The sequence below is a fragment of the Selaginella moellendorffii genome, unplaced genomic scaffold (genome assembly GCF_000143415.4).
Source record: "Selaginella moellendorffii unplaced genomic scaffold, v1.0 SELMOscaffold_69, whole genome shotgun sequence".
NCBI lineage: Eukaryota > Viridiplantae > Streptophyta > Lycopodiopsida > Selaginellales > Selaginellaceae > Selaginella > Selaginella moellendorffii.
This window is the reverse complement of record NW_003314330.1, coordinates 360737-379733: the sequence shown is the minus strand read 5'-3', so window position 1 is coordinate 379733 and position 18997 is coordinate 360737. Positions and strand designations below refer to the sequence as shown.

The 18997-nt window shown below is 42.0% G+C and overlaps 2 protein-coding genes across 4 annotated transcripts; one reads left to right on the top strand and one right to left on the bottom strand.

Moving 5' to 3' along the window:
- Positions 1-4: 4 nt before the first annotated feature.
- LOC9653809 (DNA-directed RNA polymerase III subunit 1) lies at positions 5-6458 on the top strand. 2 transcript variants are annotated; one of them, XM_024659636.1, is made up of 28 exons: positions 5-111; positions 179-311; positions 370-519; positions 578-737; positions 798-997; positions 1045-1157; positions 1207-1306; positions 1359-1574; positions 1626-1774; positions 1833-1974; positions 2023-2163; positions 2217-2405; positions 2454-2649; positions 2703-2796; positions 2847-3081; positions 3147-3338; positions 3391-3489; positions 3550-3753; positions 3801-4055; positions 4108-4255; positions 4308-4459; positions 4513-4677; positions 4727-4843; positions 4887-4954; positions 5010-5214; positions 5285-5487; positions 5552-5813; positions 6001-6458. In XM_024659636.1, the coding sequence occupies exons 1-27, from the start codon at positions 17-19 to the stop codon at positions 5601-5603; spliced, it is 4173 nt and encodes a 1390-aa protein (XP_024515404.1). In that variant the 5' UTR covers positions 5-16; the 3' UTR covers positions 5604-5813; positions 6001-6458. The 2 variants fall into 2 exon arrangements, with proteins under 2 accessions (XP_024515404.1, XP_024515405.1); XM_024659637.1 differs by having other exon boundaries at positions 6006-6456.
- A 2404-nt stretch (positions 6459-8862) lies between these two features.
- Positions 8863-10451, bottom strand: LOC9653808 (protein saal1). 2 transcript variants are annotated; one of them, XM_024659633.1, is made up of 8 exons: positions 10421-10451; positions 10183-10362; positions 10040-10105; positions 9827-9966; positions 9487-9765; positions 9295-9427; positions 9157-9241; positions 8863-9110 (listed from the first exon to the last, which is right to left on the bottom strand). In XM_024659633.1, exons 1-8 carry the CDS (start codon positions 10445-10447, stop codon positions 8968-8970), a joined length of 1053 nt encoding a protein of 350 aa, XP_024515401.1. In that variant the 5' UTR covers positions 10448-10451; the 3' UTR covers positions 8863-8967. The 2 variants fall into 2 exon arrangements, with proteins under 2 accessions (XP_024515401.1, XP_024515402.1); XM_024659634.1 differs by having other exon boundaries at positions 9295-9424.
- Positions 10452-18997: the final 8546 nt, after the last annotated feature.

Sequence of the window (18997 nt, the reverse complement as noted above, 5' to 3'; positions counted from 1 at the left end):
AGATTAGGGTTTAGCGATGGCTGGCATTGGCGGCACCGGTGTTGCTGCTCACCACGCCTCAATCAATTTCACCAAGGGATTGCACCTCGACGATGCCGGGCCGCGGAAAATGTAAGTGTGTGGCGATCGATCGTCGATCGATCGAAACATTGGCTCATCTGTCGCGGTTTTGTTGCAGCAAGAGCATGCGATTTAGCACAATGTCGTCGGAGGAGGTCACCAAGACGGCGGAAGTCCAGATTTTCGAGCACAGCTTGTACCAGCTGCCGGAAAGGAAGCCTCTTCCTTATGGAGTTCTCGATACTCGTCTGGTAAAAGCCATTTTCTTTTTCTTTTCTTTCTTTTCTCACGATTGTAGTTTCATCTCAGGGTACTTCTAACAAGAAGGGACAATGCACGACTTGTGATGGGAAGCTAGCCGATTGTCCTGGGCATTTTGGCTACATCAAGTTGGAGCTTCCAGTCTTTCATATCGGCTACTTCAAAGACATTATAGTCATTCTTCAGTGCATCTGCAAGGCAAGTTTTTCGTTGCTGGAAGTTGTAGCTTCACGTAAAAAGAAACTCCTTTTTTCAGGGATGCGCTCGCATTCTCTTGCCAGAAGAAGAGCGGCAGAAATGGCAACGACGCATGCAAAATCCTCGGAGTGAAATACTCAGAAAGAAGGAATATCTCAAGAAGATCAACGATCTATGTAAGAAGGTTCGAGCTTGTCCCAGGTGCGGAGACATTAACGGTACGTATTTTCTGGAGCCACTACGATGTGATTATCAAAGCGCGAAATGGTTTTTTGCAGGCGTCGTGAAGAAGTTGGGCTCAACTCTGAAGATAATTCACGATAAATATGCTAAAAACTATGAAGCATTCGAAGAAATGGCACATAAGTTCGACGATGCGGTGAAGGTGAACAAGGAGATGAAGGGGTACATGAAAAATATACAAGAAGATCTCACACCTCTTAAAGTACTTGGCCTTTTTGAGAAAATAATTGGAGAGGTAAAGGCAAGGTTTTTTACTTTGCATATATGAATCCAATAATGCAGGACTGCGTGGTTCTCGACCTTGTGGATAGGCCTGAACAGCTTATTGTCCAACACATGCCAGTTCCTCCTGTTGCAATTCGACCATCGGTGGAAATGGACGCTGCTGTTGGGAGGTACGTGCTTAATACGTTGAGATAAACTATTTATATTCTGTTTTTGCAGCAACGAGGATGATGTTACCATAAAACTTATGCACATTATTGAGCAAAATAATCAAATACGAGCTTGTTTGGAGTCGGGATTGTCAATCGCCAAATGCATGGTATGACATATTTGTTTTCCCCGTCATAGTTATAATTCTGTTTCGTCGTCAGGAAATATGGGACTTTCTTCAGATTCAGGTTGCTATGTATATCAACAGCGAGCTTCCGGGTCTTCCTCCAAATATGCAAACTGGAAAGCCTCTACGAGGTTTTGTCCAAAGACTTAAAGGAAAACAAGGACGATTTCGCGGTAACCTTTCTGGAAAGCGTGTAGATTTCACGGGAAGAACTGTGATCTCACCTGATCCGAATCTTAAGGTGTCTGAGGTACGCTCATTTTTTCAGTGTTTTCTACTCGCTAGCTCATTGGAACTCCAGGTTGCCGTACCAATTCTAATGGCTCAAACACTTACGTATCCGGAGAAAGTTTCTGCTCACAACATTGAGAAACTCAGGCAAAGAGTTATAAATGGCAAGGAAAAGCATCCTGGAGCAAATTTTGTTGTGTTTCCAGACGGTGTTAAACGGTATGTTTATTGTGTTTATCACTGGACGGAACATCTAAAATTGTTTCTTTGCTTGTAGGTTTTTGAAGTTTGGAGATCGGAAACGGATTGCATCGGAGCTCAAGTATGGAGATGTTGTGGAAAGACATCTGGAGGATGGTGACATTGTTCTTTTTAATCGGCAGCCTAGTTTGCATCGAATGTCTATAATGTGTCACAGGGTATGTAGTTTCTAATTTTGTTTTTTCTTCCGTTTGACATGCTTGAAGGCTCGAGTTATGCCCTGGCGTACTTTAAGGTTCAACGAATCCGTTTGCAATCCCTACAACGCCGATTTCGATGGAGATGAAATGAATATGCATGTTCCTCAAACAGAAGAAGCCCGAACAGAAGCATTGACACTTATGGGGGTAAGAATGCTTTGCTTTGCTTTAGATTCAAATAACGAAAGTCGATTTTTCAGGTGCAAAACAACTTGTGCACACCCAAGAATGGCGAAATTCTGGTTGCATCTACTCAAGATTTCTTGACGTCGTCATTTCTTATAACCAGGAGAGATACTTTTTATGATCGCGGCCAGTTTGCTCTTATGTGTTCGTACATGGGCGACGCCGTGGAGCATATCGATCTTCCTACGCCAGCCATACTCAAGGTGGATATTTTTCTCATACTTTCAGGATAATTTTACGCGATTTTGCAGCCTGTGGAATTGTGGACTGGAAAGCAACTTTTTGGCGTACTAATACGCCCGAGTGCACGTATCAAAGTCTTTTTGAACTTCGTGGTTTGCGAAAAAAACCACAAGAAAGGGACAGAGACAATGTGCCCAAAAGATGGCTATGTCTTCTTTAAAAACAGTGAGCTGATATGCGGGCAACTTGGTAAAGGAACCTTAGGTGTGTAAATGTTTTCTTTGCTCTTATCGTAAATTTCTAGCACAACACTGCAGGTAATGGAAGCAAGGATGGCCTGTTTACAGTGTTACTTAGAGACTACGGCGAACAAGCGGCTGCATCATGCATGAATCGGCTTGCGAAGCTCAGGTATTCCAATTTGTGAATTTTTTTCATTTCACTAAACTCTTTTGTTTCAGTGCGAGGTGGATAGGAAATCACGGTTTTTCGATAGGAATTGACGACGTTCAGCCCGGAAGCCGCCTGACCGTAGAGAAGGAGAAGCGGATTGCAGAAGGCTATCGAGCGTGCGACAAGCATATCTCTCTGTTCAACAAAGGACAGCTTACTCTTCAACCTGGTTGTGATGCGGCACAGACTTTAGAATCGGAGATTACCGGAGAGCTGAACAAAATTCGAGAAGCTGCAGGGCAGGTTAGAGTTACTAAGTTGGCAGCGTCTTGCGAAGCTTGTTTTATTTTATTTTCTTTTTGTTGCAGGTGTGCGTGAATGAGCTCCATTGGCGAAACAGCCCATTGATCATGTCCCAGTGCGGGTCAAAAGGTTCTGTGATCAACATCAGTCAGATGATTGCTTGTGTCGGCCAGCAGTCTGTGAGTGGCCATCGTGCTCCGAATGGATTTATAGAACGCAGCCTTCCACATTTTCCCCGAAATGATAAAACTCCTCAGGTATGTTCTGTTCCTTTTTTGTATCAATTTCATCTGACCAGCTTTTTTCCAGGCGAAGGGATTTGTTGCGAATTCTTTCTACTCCGGTCTAACGGCGACAGAATTTATTTTCCACACCATGGGTGGGCGCGAGGGTCTCGTTGATACCGCAGTAAGTCTCTCCTCTCTCTTTTATATCGATTTACTTCCAGAATTTGACGTGCCATTGCAGGTGAAAACTGCTGAAACTGGATACATGTCCAGACGTTTGATGAAAGCTTTAGAAGATCTTTCATGCCAGTACGATGGTACAGTTCGTAATTCATCTGGCGTAATTGTCCAGCTTATCTACGGGGATGACTCAATGGATCCCGTAAGCATGGAGGGTCAGAACGGAACGCCCTTGAATCTGGACCGCGTACTAATGAAAGCTAAGGTACCTTACAAAACTTCTTTGGATTTGTTTCTAATCTGTTATCTCAGGCAACTTGTCCACGGGGAACGACTCCGGCTTTGCCGCCTTCTGAGCTTTGGAAGATCGTCGAGTCTAAGTTTTCACAAGATGGTTCAGAATGCTCTACGGCCTTTCTGGACTCGCTAAGGAAATTCTTGAGGAAGGAGTTCGATACAATCTCTTCTACAAGGAAAAGACTGTCCTTGCCGCTAGACGACTTTGGTAACGTAGACGATGAAAATGTTGCGGCAAATGTTTCTGGGCTCACTTCCAGACAGCTAGAGGTTTGTGAAGTGTAATATATTGTGATCGCTGCCGCTGACGTTCCTATTGCAGGTCTTTCTAAACACGTGCATTGGTCGGTACCATAGAAAGAAACTGGATCCTGGAACTGCTGTTGGAGCCATTGGAGCTCAAAGTATTGGAGAACCTGGAACGCAGATGACCTTGAAAACTTTTCACTTTGCTGGAGTGGCTAGCATGAGTAAGTCTCTCTCGTTGTTCTCTCGCCTTTCTAACTGCCTTTGCTTTCAAAGATATCACTCTCGGTGTTCCTCGTATTAAAGAGATTATCAATGCCTCCAAAAAGATCAGTACTCCTATCATCACAGCTAAATTGGTTTCAGAAAACGATGTGAAGGCAGCTCGAATTGTCAAGGGCCGTATCGAGAAAACTGCACTTGGAGATGTAAGTCAGAAGTTTGTTTTGCTTCTTATTTTTAACGGTTAATTATAAACCAGGTTGCTAAGAGCATAAAGATAGTATTGCGGCCCGGCCAGGCATTTGTCTCAATTAAGCTGGACATGGATAGAATTTACTCTCTCCAGCTCGATATCAGAGCTGAAACAGTCGCAGAAGCCGTTCTCAAGTTCCCCAAGATCAAATCTATGAAACTCAAGGAACAGGTAAACTTTTGTGTTCATTGAGCTAACATATACTTGGCCTTGTGTGCAGCACGTTAAGGTGAACGACGACCGAAGCATTTCCTTAACAACACCTGAGTCCGACCGGAAAAAGATGCTGTTTGCCCTTCATTCACTGCAGAACATGCTTCCCAAAGTCATCGTGAAGGTAAACAATATACTGTCTCGGAACCATCTCAAAAAAATGGCAGGGAATTCCGACTGTTGAGCGAGCGGTGATAAACCAGGAGAAAGGAAAATACAACCTCTTGGTCGAAGGGTAAGAATCACTTTTTTTTCTTGATTGATCATCTCTTGTTTCTTCTTTTATGCAGCACAAATCTCAAAGCGGTCATGGGTACCGAAGGCGTCGACGGGAGAGAAACGACGAGTAATCACATCTTTGAGACTGTGGAGGTGCTTGGAATCGAAGCAGCGCGGAATGGAATCATCAAAGAGATTCAGTACACAATGGGAAGCCATGGAATGAGCATCGATCAACGACACATGATGCTGCTCGCGGACGTGATGACTTACAGGGTAAATGCTGAAGTCCTCTTTCTTTTTTTCTTTTTTTCTTTTGTAACGATTGTTTGATCCATATTTCCAGGGAGAAATTCTGGGGATCACGAGGTTTGGGATGGCGAAGATGAAAGACAGCGTTCTCATGCTCGCATCGTTCGAGAAGACGACGGATCATCTCTTTGCCGCGTCTGTCCACGGGAGAACCGATCAGATCGAAGGAGTGAGCGAGTGCATTATCATGGGAATTCCAATGCCGCTTGGCACGGGGCTTTTCAAAGTCAGGCAAAAGTAAGTTCTTGGAGTTTTGGATCTTCTTCATCAATTCTTCTTTCTTTTAATGTGTTCTTCGCAGAGTTGGAAGAATTCCAAAGCTTATTTATGGACCTCCTCCGCTCTTTTCTTGAGAAGAGAGTAAAGACGAACTTACAAGTGAGATAGAGTCCCTGGGCGGTGGATATTATCAATGCGGATGGGAACTTGCGAGAAGACGTGGAAGGGGTTGTGGTGACGATGGGGATGGTAGTGGGAGAATTCGACGATGAAGGATGTGTTCCTACTTCCGGTTCTCACTCTGCTTTCGGGACTGGACTCCCTCGCGCTCGCTGCTATTCGCCGTAAGCTTTCTCTTCTTTGTTTGCTTTCGTTTCTAAAGTTTGTTTCCATGGTCGCCTTTCTTTTTTGTTGGAGAGCCTGAATGCTTCCTTGCTCTGCTTGCTTGTGCTTCATCTTTCGTAAGTTTTTGGTCAGCTTCCACTGTTTTTTTTTGTATGCCTCATAACAACTGACTAAACATGTCTCTAGTGCAGTCGGCTTGGACGCTTATGTTCTTGGATCATGGCCTGGAGAGGCCAGTTCAAAATTTTTACAGGCGAACGCTGAGCGATAGTCGAGCACGAGCTCGTTGCCATCTTAATGGCCGTAATGCTTACTCAGCTTTATATCACAACATCAGACAAGGTACGCCAATTACAGCAATTTGAAGAAAGCAAATGAGCGGCAATGGTCTTTTGAGAAACAGAAAAACAGTGTCTTCTCCCTTTCTACTGTAAATATTCTTTGTACACATTTGGGAGAGACAAGGATCGTCCTGCCGTCAGTAGGAAACAGTGATTCGAATTCTTTGCTCCTCCTTTTTCATTGCTATAGAATCAGTCCTCCTCGCTTGCACGGTCTTATCAAAAGCCCAAATTCAAGTTCAAATCATCAGTGATAACTAAGAAAAGCAAAAACCAAAATAAAAATAAATCTTTTTACAAAGTAATTGATATCCGATTTTTAGTGGATATAATTTATATAATATTCATAAATAAACTTTGAAGTATATTATAATATCTAATATTTTGCATTTAAAGTATATTAATTTACATTCACCAACCATCTTTATCACGGTAGTAAATATGTAATTGTAAGTTTTTAATATATGTGTAATAGTGATAGTTACTTGCTTTATAATTTTAACAGATTTTATGGAAACTACAGTTTATATTTTTAGTGTAAATATAGAAAGAATAGAAAACTAACAAATCACTTTAACATCCACTTGTAACAAATGGCTCGCCTCAATGAAAACAGCATTACAGATAAATAGATAGATAGGACTAATTGAAGTGTTTCCTTTTCTTAAGGTTGGGCTTTATCAGATGGATGACTTGAAAAGATGAAAGCAGCGACAACAAAATGCCCAAGCTGCCATGGCCGGCATTCACATTCGAATCCCACCTTCGCTGCGGCCACCTCTCTCAGGCCCGCCACATCCTCCTCACTCGCCACGCCGCAGATCCCTTGCCCTCATCCAGCACAGTTGCAATGTACACGGCCCTCATCGGAGCCTACGCTCGCAGCAACGACCCCCTTGCAGCATTCACCCTCTTGCGGCAAATGCAAGCCGATGGAATCCCTCCCAATCGCATCACCCTCGTCGAGATCCTCTCAGCCTGCACAGCTCTCCACTCCATCCACCTGGGCGATCGCATCCACCAGTGGATCATCGATCTGGGCCTTCACCGAGACTCCGTCCTTGGCACCGCGCTCCTCACCACTTTCGCCAGATGCGGCAGCCTTGATCGCGCAAAGGCCGCCTTCACGGCCATCGCTCGCAAGGATCTCATCGCCTGGAACGCGATCATCACAGCCACCTCTCACTCCAACCGATCCCACGACGCGCTGGATCTCTTCCGGAGGATGCAGCTGGACGGGATCCATCCAAACGCCATCACGCTCGTCGCGGTGCTCTCGATCTTCCAGGAGAGCTCCACAGACGCGAGGGCGGTCCATTCTCTGGCCATGGAGAGCGCGATGGACGCGAGTACGGTGGCGGTCGGGAACTCGATCGTAAACATGTATGCTCGCTGCCGGGATCTCGATCGAGCTCGCCTGGCCTTCGCAAGGATCCAAAGCAAGAACGTCGTGAGCTGGAACGTGATGATCTCTGCGCACTCTCAGCTCGATCGTCTCCATCCTCTGGCAATGTTTCACGCGATGATGCTCGAAGGGATCAAAGCCGACGCCACCACCTTCGTCAACCTTGCGTCTGGACTGGCCGCTCCATCGCCGCTGCGCGATGGAGAGCTCCTCCATCGCTGTGCGCGCGAGCTCGGAGGTGGAAGAACTTTGATCTACGACGCCGTGCTCGCCACCTCTCTCGTCACCATGTTTGCGAAGTGTGGAAGCGTCGCGCATGCTCGAGAGATCTTCCGCGAGAACTTCCATTGCCATGAAAGAAATCCGGTAGTTTGGAACGCGATTATCGCAGCTCTCGTCCAAAACCACGACTTCTCGGACGCTCTGCTGCTCTTCCGGACCATGCAGCTCCAAGGAGTCCCATCGGACGCCATAACTTTCGTGTCCACGATCGATGCTTGCACAGCTCTGGAAGATTTCCCCACTGGCCGAGCTCTTCACGGGATCATCTCCGAGTCGAGCTTGGAAACCGATACTATCGTCGCCACCGCGCTCGTCAACTTCTACTCAAAGTCCCGCCGCCTCGACGCCGCCACCGCAGCTTTCCAGCGTATCCACGAGCCGGACCTCGTCGCTTGGAACGTTCTCATCGCGGCTCACGTCGACAACGCCAACTCCTCCACGGCACTCGAGATCTTCTTCCACCGGATGGAACTTAAGCCTGACCGGATCACTTTCATCACCACTCTCGCTGCCTGCGTCACGGCCTCGGCTCTCCCACTCGGTCGCCGCCTCCACGAACAGATCCGGCAGCGAGGACTCCACTCGGACGTGGTCGTCGCCAGCGCTCTCGTCGACATGTACTCCAAGTGTGGTAGCCTGGAGGAAGCATACCAAGTTTTCAGCACCATGGCTGGGAGAAGGAACTCGGCTACCTGGAATGCGCTGATAGCCGGGCACGCACAGCACGGATTCAGTGGCCGAGCTCCGAGCTTGGTCCGGGAAATGCAGCTCGAGGGAGTGGAACCCGATAGCCTAACTTACGTGGGACTTCTCCTGGCTTGCACCCACGCCGGGCTTCTGGAGGATGGTTGCAAGTTCTTCGCGGCGCTGGTGGAGGACAAGCGTTTGGCGGTCAAGGAGGAGCACTACGGCTGCGTGGTTGATCTTCTGGGCCGTGCTGGGAAGCTCGCTGAGGCCGAAGAGTTTTTGCTGGGTTTGCGAAGGGCCATGCCGGTTGCTGTGAGTGCTGCAATGTGGACGTCGCTTCTCTCGGCTTATGGAGTTCATGGCGATATGGAGTTGGCGAGGAGAGCTGCTCGAAGAGTGCTCGACCTGGAGCCTCGCCACCCTGCTGCCTTTGTCGTGCTATCGAATTCTTTGAGCCTCTAAGATACTTTCCCGCTTCTGTTGTTCGATTCTCTGGATAATACTCGAGAGAGCATTGCAGGCAGCGTCGTCGTTCTCAGTTAGAGGCTTGAGAGCTAGCAAGCGCTCCATAAAACCAGCATCTGAGAAAAACAGAGAAATATCAAACGTTTGGGTCGATGATTTTACCTTCGCAAAGTTCCTTGGCAAGGGCTGGCTTCTGCGAAAGAAGGTTGGCAACCAAGACCATCGCCGTTACTGCTGCCACTCCGACCTGCAATCAAAAGCAGTCGATCAAACGGGGAAGAAAAATCTCAAAAGAACTACTTCGTCCTTCCAAGAAAGGTGGACAACTTGAAAGACTGCGGCTTTCAGTTCATTGTCGTCCGCGATGGATCCGGAGAACTCATCCGAGAGAGATACCTCGAGAGCGAGTTGAAGCAAAGACTCAAGAACACTTCTGTCAAGAACAAAAGGTTAAAAACGGAGCTATAAACTTGTAAGAACCAATATGCCTACCCAGTCAAAATGCTGCCTTGCGTGATCCCCTCGACTTGGGAGGTCGTGAGTTTTGCTAGCAGACTCACAATGCCCGACTTGACAAGGCCCGGAAGAAACACCGCGGCCGTTTTCTTCTCGCTGTCCACCATCGTGAGCAGGAGCTCCAAAACTTTCTCTACCAGCTGCTCATTGAGCGTGTTCTCTGCAATCCAAAGTATGTGCTCCAGGGTCTCTTGCGTGTTTATCTCGCCAATCCAGTTCTCGATTTGCTTGCTGTGTAGCCCAACGTTGATCAACCTGTGAAACAAGAGCATGAGTTATAACACAGGCCAAAGTAGCGTTTCTTGAGAACCCTTGCCTGCATGTTTCTACTAGAGTTTGAGCGTCTGTGACAAAGAGCTGCAGCACCACTGTGGATAGCAATTCTCGATTCTCAGCAATGACTCCACTGAGTTCCTCGTGAAACGCCAAGTTTCCAAGAATTCCCAGGCAAATCTCCTGACAGAAACTTGGTTTACGAGCTATTCAAATCTCAAAACAAAAAGAAAAAAGAAAAAAGAAAAAACCAAACCCGGATTCTATCAGACTTTGGTGCTTGCAAAATGCCCAGTATGACATCGAGGATGTAGTTATCGACCTGTACACCGAATCACTTCACGAGAAAAATAAACAAGAACTAAAGGAAACACACTGGAGGAACGGACGAAAACTAACCATGAGCTTCGCAAGGGAATCGTTCGCTGCCAAGTCCCACAAAACACAGCCAGCTTCTGCGCTTGGATCATCCTTTGCAGTGTCTTCTGTTGCATCGAATTCATCGCAAGAGCTTTGAGGAATCATCTCGCGAATAAGATGGATGACATAGCTCGGATCCACAAGCGTCGAATCGCAAAGCTAGAAAGAAACACGAGCAAGCATTCTGGGCACTCTTAAGATCAAATGGACAAAGTACCTCCTTTCCGCCATTCTCGATCTCCATAAACCCTAGCTATAAGAAGAAAAACAAAACAATGTTCTCAATAGTTAAAATCTGAAGTTATATTATAAAATGTATTTAACGGAATTTATCATTGATATGATGATCCTGGAAGTAACACATAGCGATATTTGACATTTATATTAACACTGCTTATAACTTAATAATTTAGTGTATATAGCAGTAAATCAATATTTGTGTATTTTAAATAATATTTATATTTATTTAAATTTTGTGATAGAATACAAAATAAATTTTAGATTATTTTGTTTAATAGAATGAATGTTTAATCTTAATCCATCATAGTACTCAACTTAAATTAAATACATAATACAACAATATTTACTATCTTTAACATTTTGGTAGGGACTTTTAATATGGACTTTCACCATTTATACTCATTAAAATATATGATCTTTAGTAATTTTTAAATTTAATAATTATTATTTTATAACTAGATAAAATTTTAATTATACAAAAAATTAAATATGATAATTATAAAAAACGAAGCGTGATCTCAAATATTAATTTCGTTGAAGATACAAAATTAAAAAATACATCCGAATGTTTTGATAAACAACTTAAAATTTTAAAAAATATATTTAATATTAAAAATTCACAAATAACCATATTATAGTGTCTTAAAATATATAAAGTATAATATTAAAAATTATATAAATTTTTATTTTTAAAATATATATAACTTTTGTGATTATTATACACTATAAAGACTCACACAAAATTTTCATGTAGCATTATTATAATGTGAATGCTAATATAACCGTATTTTAATTGTTAAAGATTAAACTTTTGCAACTATATAAAAAATATTTCATGCTCTTACTTAAAATTTAAAATTCTTCAACAAAGAAATATAAGATATTCTTTATATATATATATATATATATATATATATATATATATATATATTTATATATTTATTTATTTATTTATATATTTATATATTTATTTATTTATTTATTTATATATGTGTATGTATGTATGTATGTATGTCTATGTCTACATATACATATATAAAAATATTATTAATAATAATATATTTAGTTCTGTGAGTGCCTAGAATATAGAAAGGGAATACAGAAATGTGCATATCAATTAGCCCAAAACCCCTAGCTTATATACAGGAGTGAGTGGTCCGGATTGAAACTAATCCGACAGCTACCAAAATCCCATTACACTAATATTAGTATACGGCATTGTAGCTATACACTTGGCCCTCACATCATCCCCTCCTCTCGGAATAATGGAAGGCTATTAGGGTTCTCTTGTAGATGGGCCGGGATCTGGAGGAGCGTCAGGAGGAGGCATCAGCGGATTTGTAGACGACATTAACTACTCTTGATCCCTTTGTATGAAGCTTTTCAACCACTGCACATGCACAATCTCTAGAGGATCGGTCTGTTGGACATTATGCCAAACCTCATAAACTTGCAGTCCAACTTGCCACAACACCCGATATGGTCCTTTCCACTGCACAAGGAGCCCCTTAGATAAACCACATATCGTAAAATGGGGAAAACGAACTAACACCAAATCATCCACTTTGTACTCTGCAAGTGGATGATGATGGGAGTTGTAATGCCGTTGTTGTCCCACTTGTACGTGGCCTAAGTGTTCGGCAGACTCTACTCAGACAAGTGGAAGAATGCTCATTAAATATTGATCCCATGACCTAGCATTAGGAGCTCGTGGCAATTGCGAAGGTAAACCTAGCTCCGTTGGTAATATTGGATCATGACCATATAAAAGTTTATATGGTAAAGCACCAACAGAACTCTGCACCCCTGTGACATAGGCATACCGAAGAGACGGCAAATAACCATTCCAATCCGAATGCTAAAAGTTCACATACTTCGCAATCATCCCTTTGAATGTCCGAACGAGCCGTTCCACCAGACCGTCTGATTGTGGATGATAAGCACTCGTAAAAATGTGGCATATGCCCAATCGAGACATCAAAACATGAAATACCTCAGCCATAAATGCAGGACCATTATCCGAAAGAATCTGCTCCAGACAAGAATGCTGGAACACCACTCGATTAAGGAGGAAGTATCCAACAACAGTTGCAGAGGCATTAGCAAGAGCACCAACTTCCACCCAACGAGTCAAGTAATCAGAAGCAATAATAACATACTCATTGCCAGCAGGCGACCGTGGAAAAGGTCCCATAAGATCAAATGCCACTAACTCAAACGGACGGGAAACCACAATTGACTCCAACTGTCTTTCCGCAGCACGAGGGGAAGTATTACAAGCTTAGCACCAAACGCAGCTACGCACATATCGGATAACATCACATCACATCTCTGGCTCATAGAAAGACCTGCGCAGCTTCTTAGTCACATGACGATGTCCCATTTGCCCACCTAGAACAAGAGAATCATGGTAGGCATGGAGAAACTGCGGAATAAAGACAAAAGGCACCACCAGCTGTAAATGATCATTAGGATCCATCCCCACAAAATAAAGAAGGCCATTTTCAAGGCGATATTGAGAATGTAAATGCCGAAAAGGCAAGTCATCAGCAAGTGAGGCAGAATCCTTAAACGCATCTCAAAGCCTTCGAATCCACGGCTCAATCTTTTGAGCCTCGCAAACCTCATCAAGAGAAGGTAGATGTTGCTCTGCACCTTGTGGACACTAAACGTCAAGTACAGCAACCGCCGTCGGCACAGAATCCTCGTCTAGAAAATCCACAGATGCTAGAACAACAGGCTCATTAGAAACATGAGAAGAGAGTGGAGAAGGAACAGGAGCTCGAGAAAGGGCATCAGCATCAACCATAGAACTCCCTGGGAGATGAACAACATCAAAATTATATATCTGAAGCTTTCAAGCCCACCGAGCAGTACGACCAACCAGGTTCTTCCGCTTTAATAATGAAATAACGGCAACATGGTCACTTTCAAGTAATGTCCGAGAACTATATAGATATGCATGAAGTTTCTTGAAACCCCAAATTGCCGCTAAACACTCCTTCTCTGTCGTTAAGTAGTTCACCTCTGCTGGTTGTAACATACGGCTTATATATGCAATGGGATGACGCTGACCAGGTACACTCGAGCTCTCTTGCATTAACACACCTCCAAGACCAATATCAGAAGCATCAACACGCAAAATAAAAGGTCGAGTGTAGTCAGGATATGTCAAAACCGGAGGAGTCGTCAACAACTCCTTGAGATCTACAAACGCCCGCTCACAATCTGAAGACTAGATGAAAGATGACGTTGATGACTTCAGCAACACTCGCAACGGTGCAATGCAATCAGAAAGATGATCCACAAAACGACCGAGATACTGCACCTTGCCCAAGAAGCGCTGCACATCATTCACACACTTCGGAGTAGGGAACTTTAGAACGGCTATAAGTTTATCAGGATCAACTTGCAAACCCTCACGAGAAATACGGTACCCAAAATAAGTTGTGTCCTTGAACCCAAACATGCACTTTGACCGCTTCAGCTTTAAACTAACATCCTGTAACCGATCCAACACTTTACACACATCATGAATGTGCTCCGCCCACGTCCCCTCCGAATGAATCAAGACATTATGAATGAAGTCAGCAGCCACCTCTGGCATATCACAAAGAACCTCGTCCATCATCCATTGGAAAGTTGCTAGAGCATTGTTCAAACCAAACGACATCACCAAGAACTCGTACAAACCAAACGATGTACGAAAAGTAGTTTTAAGAATATCTTTGTCAGCCATTGGTATTTGCCAGTACCCAGAAGCAAGATCTAGCTTGGTGAACCAACGACTTCGCCCTAGACGATCCAAGAGATCAGCAGTGTGAGGAAGAGGGTACATATCCGGGATTGTCATTTCATTTAACAAACGATAGTCGATGCTGAAACGAATACTCCCATCAGGCTTCGTCACAAGATGAGATTCACATGCCTAAGGACTCCGTGACTTCTGAATAACACCCTTCTCCAACATCTTCTTGACGTTTGCACGTAAAATCTTAATCTCCTTGGGTGACCAACGACGAACAAGAACCTTGATTGGATAAGCATCCCCGGTTGGAATGGGATGACGTGTGGCAATCTTGGCCCCAAACGATAGGTCAAATTCAAAGAGATCAGAATACTTCTTCATGAGCCGGTCAACAACTACAACACAAAGAACATTGAAGGGATCGGAAAAGGGAAGAGCAGAATAAGATGGAAACACAAGAGGAAATAGTGGGGGGACAAAAGTAATGGAAGCAAAGGTAAAAGTAAAGGGATGAAGAGGTACGGAAGTGAGAGGAATGGATGAAACATAAGGAAGTATGAGACAAGGGGGAGAAGCCTCAAAATCACACTTGGCATAATTGCGCTGCAACCAATCCATACCAAGAATGAGGTCAAAAGCCTGACTCGGCACCACCTGCAACAACTGCAACTCAACCTCGAGATTGCCCACACGCATAACCAGGTCCGCCTCATCTCATGCACATGCATGTTGTAAGCGACTAAATTTTTCCATTCTACTTTAGTCACTTAACCACACCTTCGACCACTTGGAGGAGTCTCATTCACAACCTCCATAAGTCCCACTCAGGATTTGGGGCTTGCTAGCCCCGAGAATGGCATCCATGCCACTCAACCTTTGCACTTGGTCCCAGTGCTCCACGTGTCCAGTCCCATGACTGACACCCCAAGGCACCACCAACATACTAGCCTGTTACGCTAGGCCATGCCCAATCACTTTGGTCACATCGGTGGTCCAACACCACCTACATTGCAATCCCGTCTTTCCAAGATTAGGCTATCCGTCCATGAGTGGTCATCCCAGATCCACTCTTTAGCATCCTTAGGATGCCCGCAGACATGGGGAATAGCCTTCCCCAATATCTCCTTTCTGGTCCCCACCAAGTCCCTTTCTGTCCTTGGCCCTGTTTGCCAACACTGCCACTGGATCAGGGCCCACAGGCCCAACCCCTAAGTCCCATGGTCCTCTGGGACTTCCTCACCGCACGACTGTATCCTTGGTCACTACACCAGAGGACTACTCCTCTTCCTTTCCACAGTCTGGGCTTTTGGGACAACATTTCAGAACACTGTGGCCTTACGCAAGCCTCGTGGGTACCTCCCCGCCTTCTGCCTTTAGGTGCTCTAGCCATGGGTGTAGAGCAAGGTTCCGTTGAGCCACACCAGGTATCCAAGTAGGTAGTGCCACCCACACTTGGACTGGGAGCATCGGCCAGTCGATCTCCCAGGGGAACTAGAGCCAGCTCTTGAACACTTCACTAAGCTACCCCGCTTGTCGGTCCGTATTCACTCTAATCTTGGACTTCCCAGTGGTCAATTCATCACCCAACACTGGGTCTGGCCTTCCTGGGCCAAACTAGCCTTTCCTGGCCAAACTAGCTCCACTGCAGTCCTCCCCCTACTATACTTTTGGAGCTCACCAAACCCCCCAAGGTCTGGGAGATGAACGCTTTGGGCTTTCACCCTCTCAAACTTGAACTCGGACTCAGACTCGGACTCGAACTCGGACTCGGACTCGGACTCGGACTCGGACTCGAACTCGGGCTCGGGCTCAGGCTCGGTCCCGGTCTCGGTCTCAGTCTCGGTCCCGGTCTCGGTCTCGACCTCGGACTCGGGTCCTTCTCGAACTCCATCTCAGATTCCATCTCGGGTCCATCTCGGACTCCATCTCGGGTCCATCTCGGACTCCATCTCGGATTCCATCTCAGGTCCATCTCGGACTCCAAAGACGTTTAACTCCAAATATCCCAAGACTCTTAACCGATTAAAAAAAAGGGTGCACTCTTGTTCATAGGCCCTTTCCCTCTATATTTGAACCTTTGTGGATCGCCTCTCGAGTCGTTCCCTTTAGTTGCTTATAATCTCATTCCACTATCACATTTATTTGACTTCACTATATCAAGGCTAAATGTTATGTTTAAACTTGTTATGTTTATCCTCACTCCACAATCTATGTTGTTCATCTTTACTCCACTATTATATTTAATTGTCCTTATTTTATCATTAGGGCCGGACTCCCATCTATCCCTTCTACCCCCTCTTCCAAAGAAAAGAATGTTTGAAATGTCGGGGCAAAAAGAAGAAAACAAAAAGAATTGAGAAAAAAACCATTGTAGAATAAGAAAAAGTGGATAAAGAAGCATTAGAAAAAGAATTTAAAATAATTAGCAATTCAGAAATAGGAAAATCAAAAGAAACATATGTGCTCAAAGTTTAGAAAATAAGAGACTTTCTATCATAAAATACTTCGGCCACTATAATATTAAAAAAATATTCATACTGTTCAACCTCTTCAACACATAACTCAACACTTGAAACAAGAAAATTCATAGAAATGTTTACACTCTCAAAAGAACACATAAACTCCTCAATAACAACAATAAAACAAAGGTTATCAATAGTACTCACAATTAGGGATATGCACTCAAATTAAAACTTTAGCCAAAGTGATTTAACTTTTGGAACAGGGAATACTTAATGCTAGAACTAATCAAAGACTCTACTAATGAAACAAAAGCAAGATTCTCAACTTTATGCATATATATAACATTTAGATTAGTATGAAGAAGATATAAAACACTCACCTCAACACTAGATTGAAAATAAGAATTATGAGAGTCACAAATGATCGATGTGTTAGGAAAAGAAAACACTACAAATGAGAAAAATATACTAAAAACATGATAAGGTGGCTTAAGTTGAAAAATAAAAAAAGGTTAAAAAAGAGTAGAAGGTAAAAAGAAATGATCAAATAGTAGATTGAAGGATTGACACTTACTTTATGAAATTTCCACTTCATCTCCAAAGCTATCTTCATAATAATTAAGCTTGTTAAAACAATATAAAATCCACTTAAGCTCATACACATTGCCTTTCCATAAATTTGATCCTAGAACATTCTCCAAAAACTAAACTACATCATCCGTAACTCGCCTAATGTCACAATTATACTCCATATTAACAAGAGATGGCAGAACACCAAGAACAGAACAAATTGTGTAATCACATTCCACAAAAGTTAGAGATGATAACACACCAAGAATGGGTGCAACACTAACATTATCACACTTTACAACACTAAAAGTTCGATCTAATGAAGCAATATTAGCAGCCTTAAGTGACATTCCTTAATCAATAATGGTGTAACATGGTGGGAGAAGAGAATGCAATGAAGATCAGAAGAAAGAATAGATTTAAACACAGTAATATCTAAAATTCTAGATCTTACAAATAGTTAATAACAATTTAAATTTAAAAAGAATGAAGAAACAAGAATAAAAACAAGAATCCCAAACACTTGAGCAAAGCATTGCTAAAATACTTTGCTCTTCAAGGACAAATTGTAGTGTCCCTCACTTTCACCAAGAATAAGTATATTAATTAGGGTTTAGATATATATAAGAATAGATTGATTAGATTCAATCTCAAATAGATAGTCCATATACTTTAGTACTATAATTAATATATTACCTAGGCAAAATAATATATGTGTATACATATATGTATTTACAAACTCTACTATGTATATTAATGATAATTATTTTATTTTATTAATAAAAAATATTTAGTATTCAGTAACTGAATATAGATTTAGCCTGAAATTATTTTAAGCTTAGTATATTGTTTAGAAAGTGTATAATAAATATAAAATATATGACTATTTTAATTTGTGCGATGTAAGTTTAATATTATAAATTTTTATTATGATTTATAAGTTTATCTATTATTTTTAGTATTGTAGTTTATTAATATTATTAAGAAAATAAGTTTACAAGTACACTAAAGACTAATTGTTCAAAAACTTATATAAACTAATTATACTAAATAAATACATATGGTATTTATAAAATTATTAAAATAATTTATAGATTTAAACTACTTTTAAAATCTATAATAAATTAAATATTAATATTTAATAGTTTATTAAGAAAAATTGCATGATAATGCAAAGAACTATATTACAATTTAAAGTTATATATAACCATGTAACTAAGGTTCATATCTTTTAATTATTTTGCTAATTTCTAACTTTAATAGAATCTATATTTAATTATTTTGCAATAAATACCCTTAGTTATAAATAACTTATATAAATTAATTTTATTGAGTATATGATATTCATTAAAATATTAAGTACTCGATTTATTGAGTTAAACTATTTTTTAAAATCTGCAATAAATTAAATATTTTTTATTTTAAATATTATTAATAAGGGATAATTTTAATATTTACTTTTTCCATAATTAAATATATATATATTTTTGAATGTATTACGTCACAAAAATAATTAAAGGATATTAATTTGGGTTCTATGTGGTTGAAAGCTAGAAACAATAATAAAGAAAGAATATAAAAAAATAAACTTGTAAGGTTTGTAAATATATATATGTATATATATGTATTACCCTAGCTAGGTAAAGTAACAACAAAAAATAATAAACACAAAAATAAATAAAGACTGAAAATCAAAAAATATGAAAGACATATAATTTTACCTTACCTTTGCATATGAGTAAATACTTCTTTCTAGTAAGTTTAGAGTGCAACT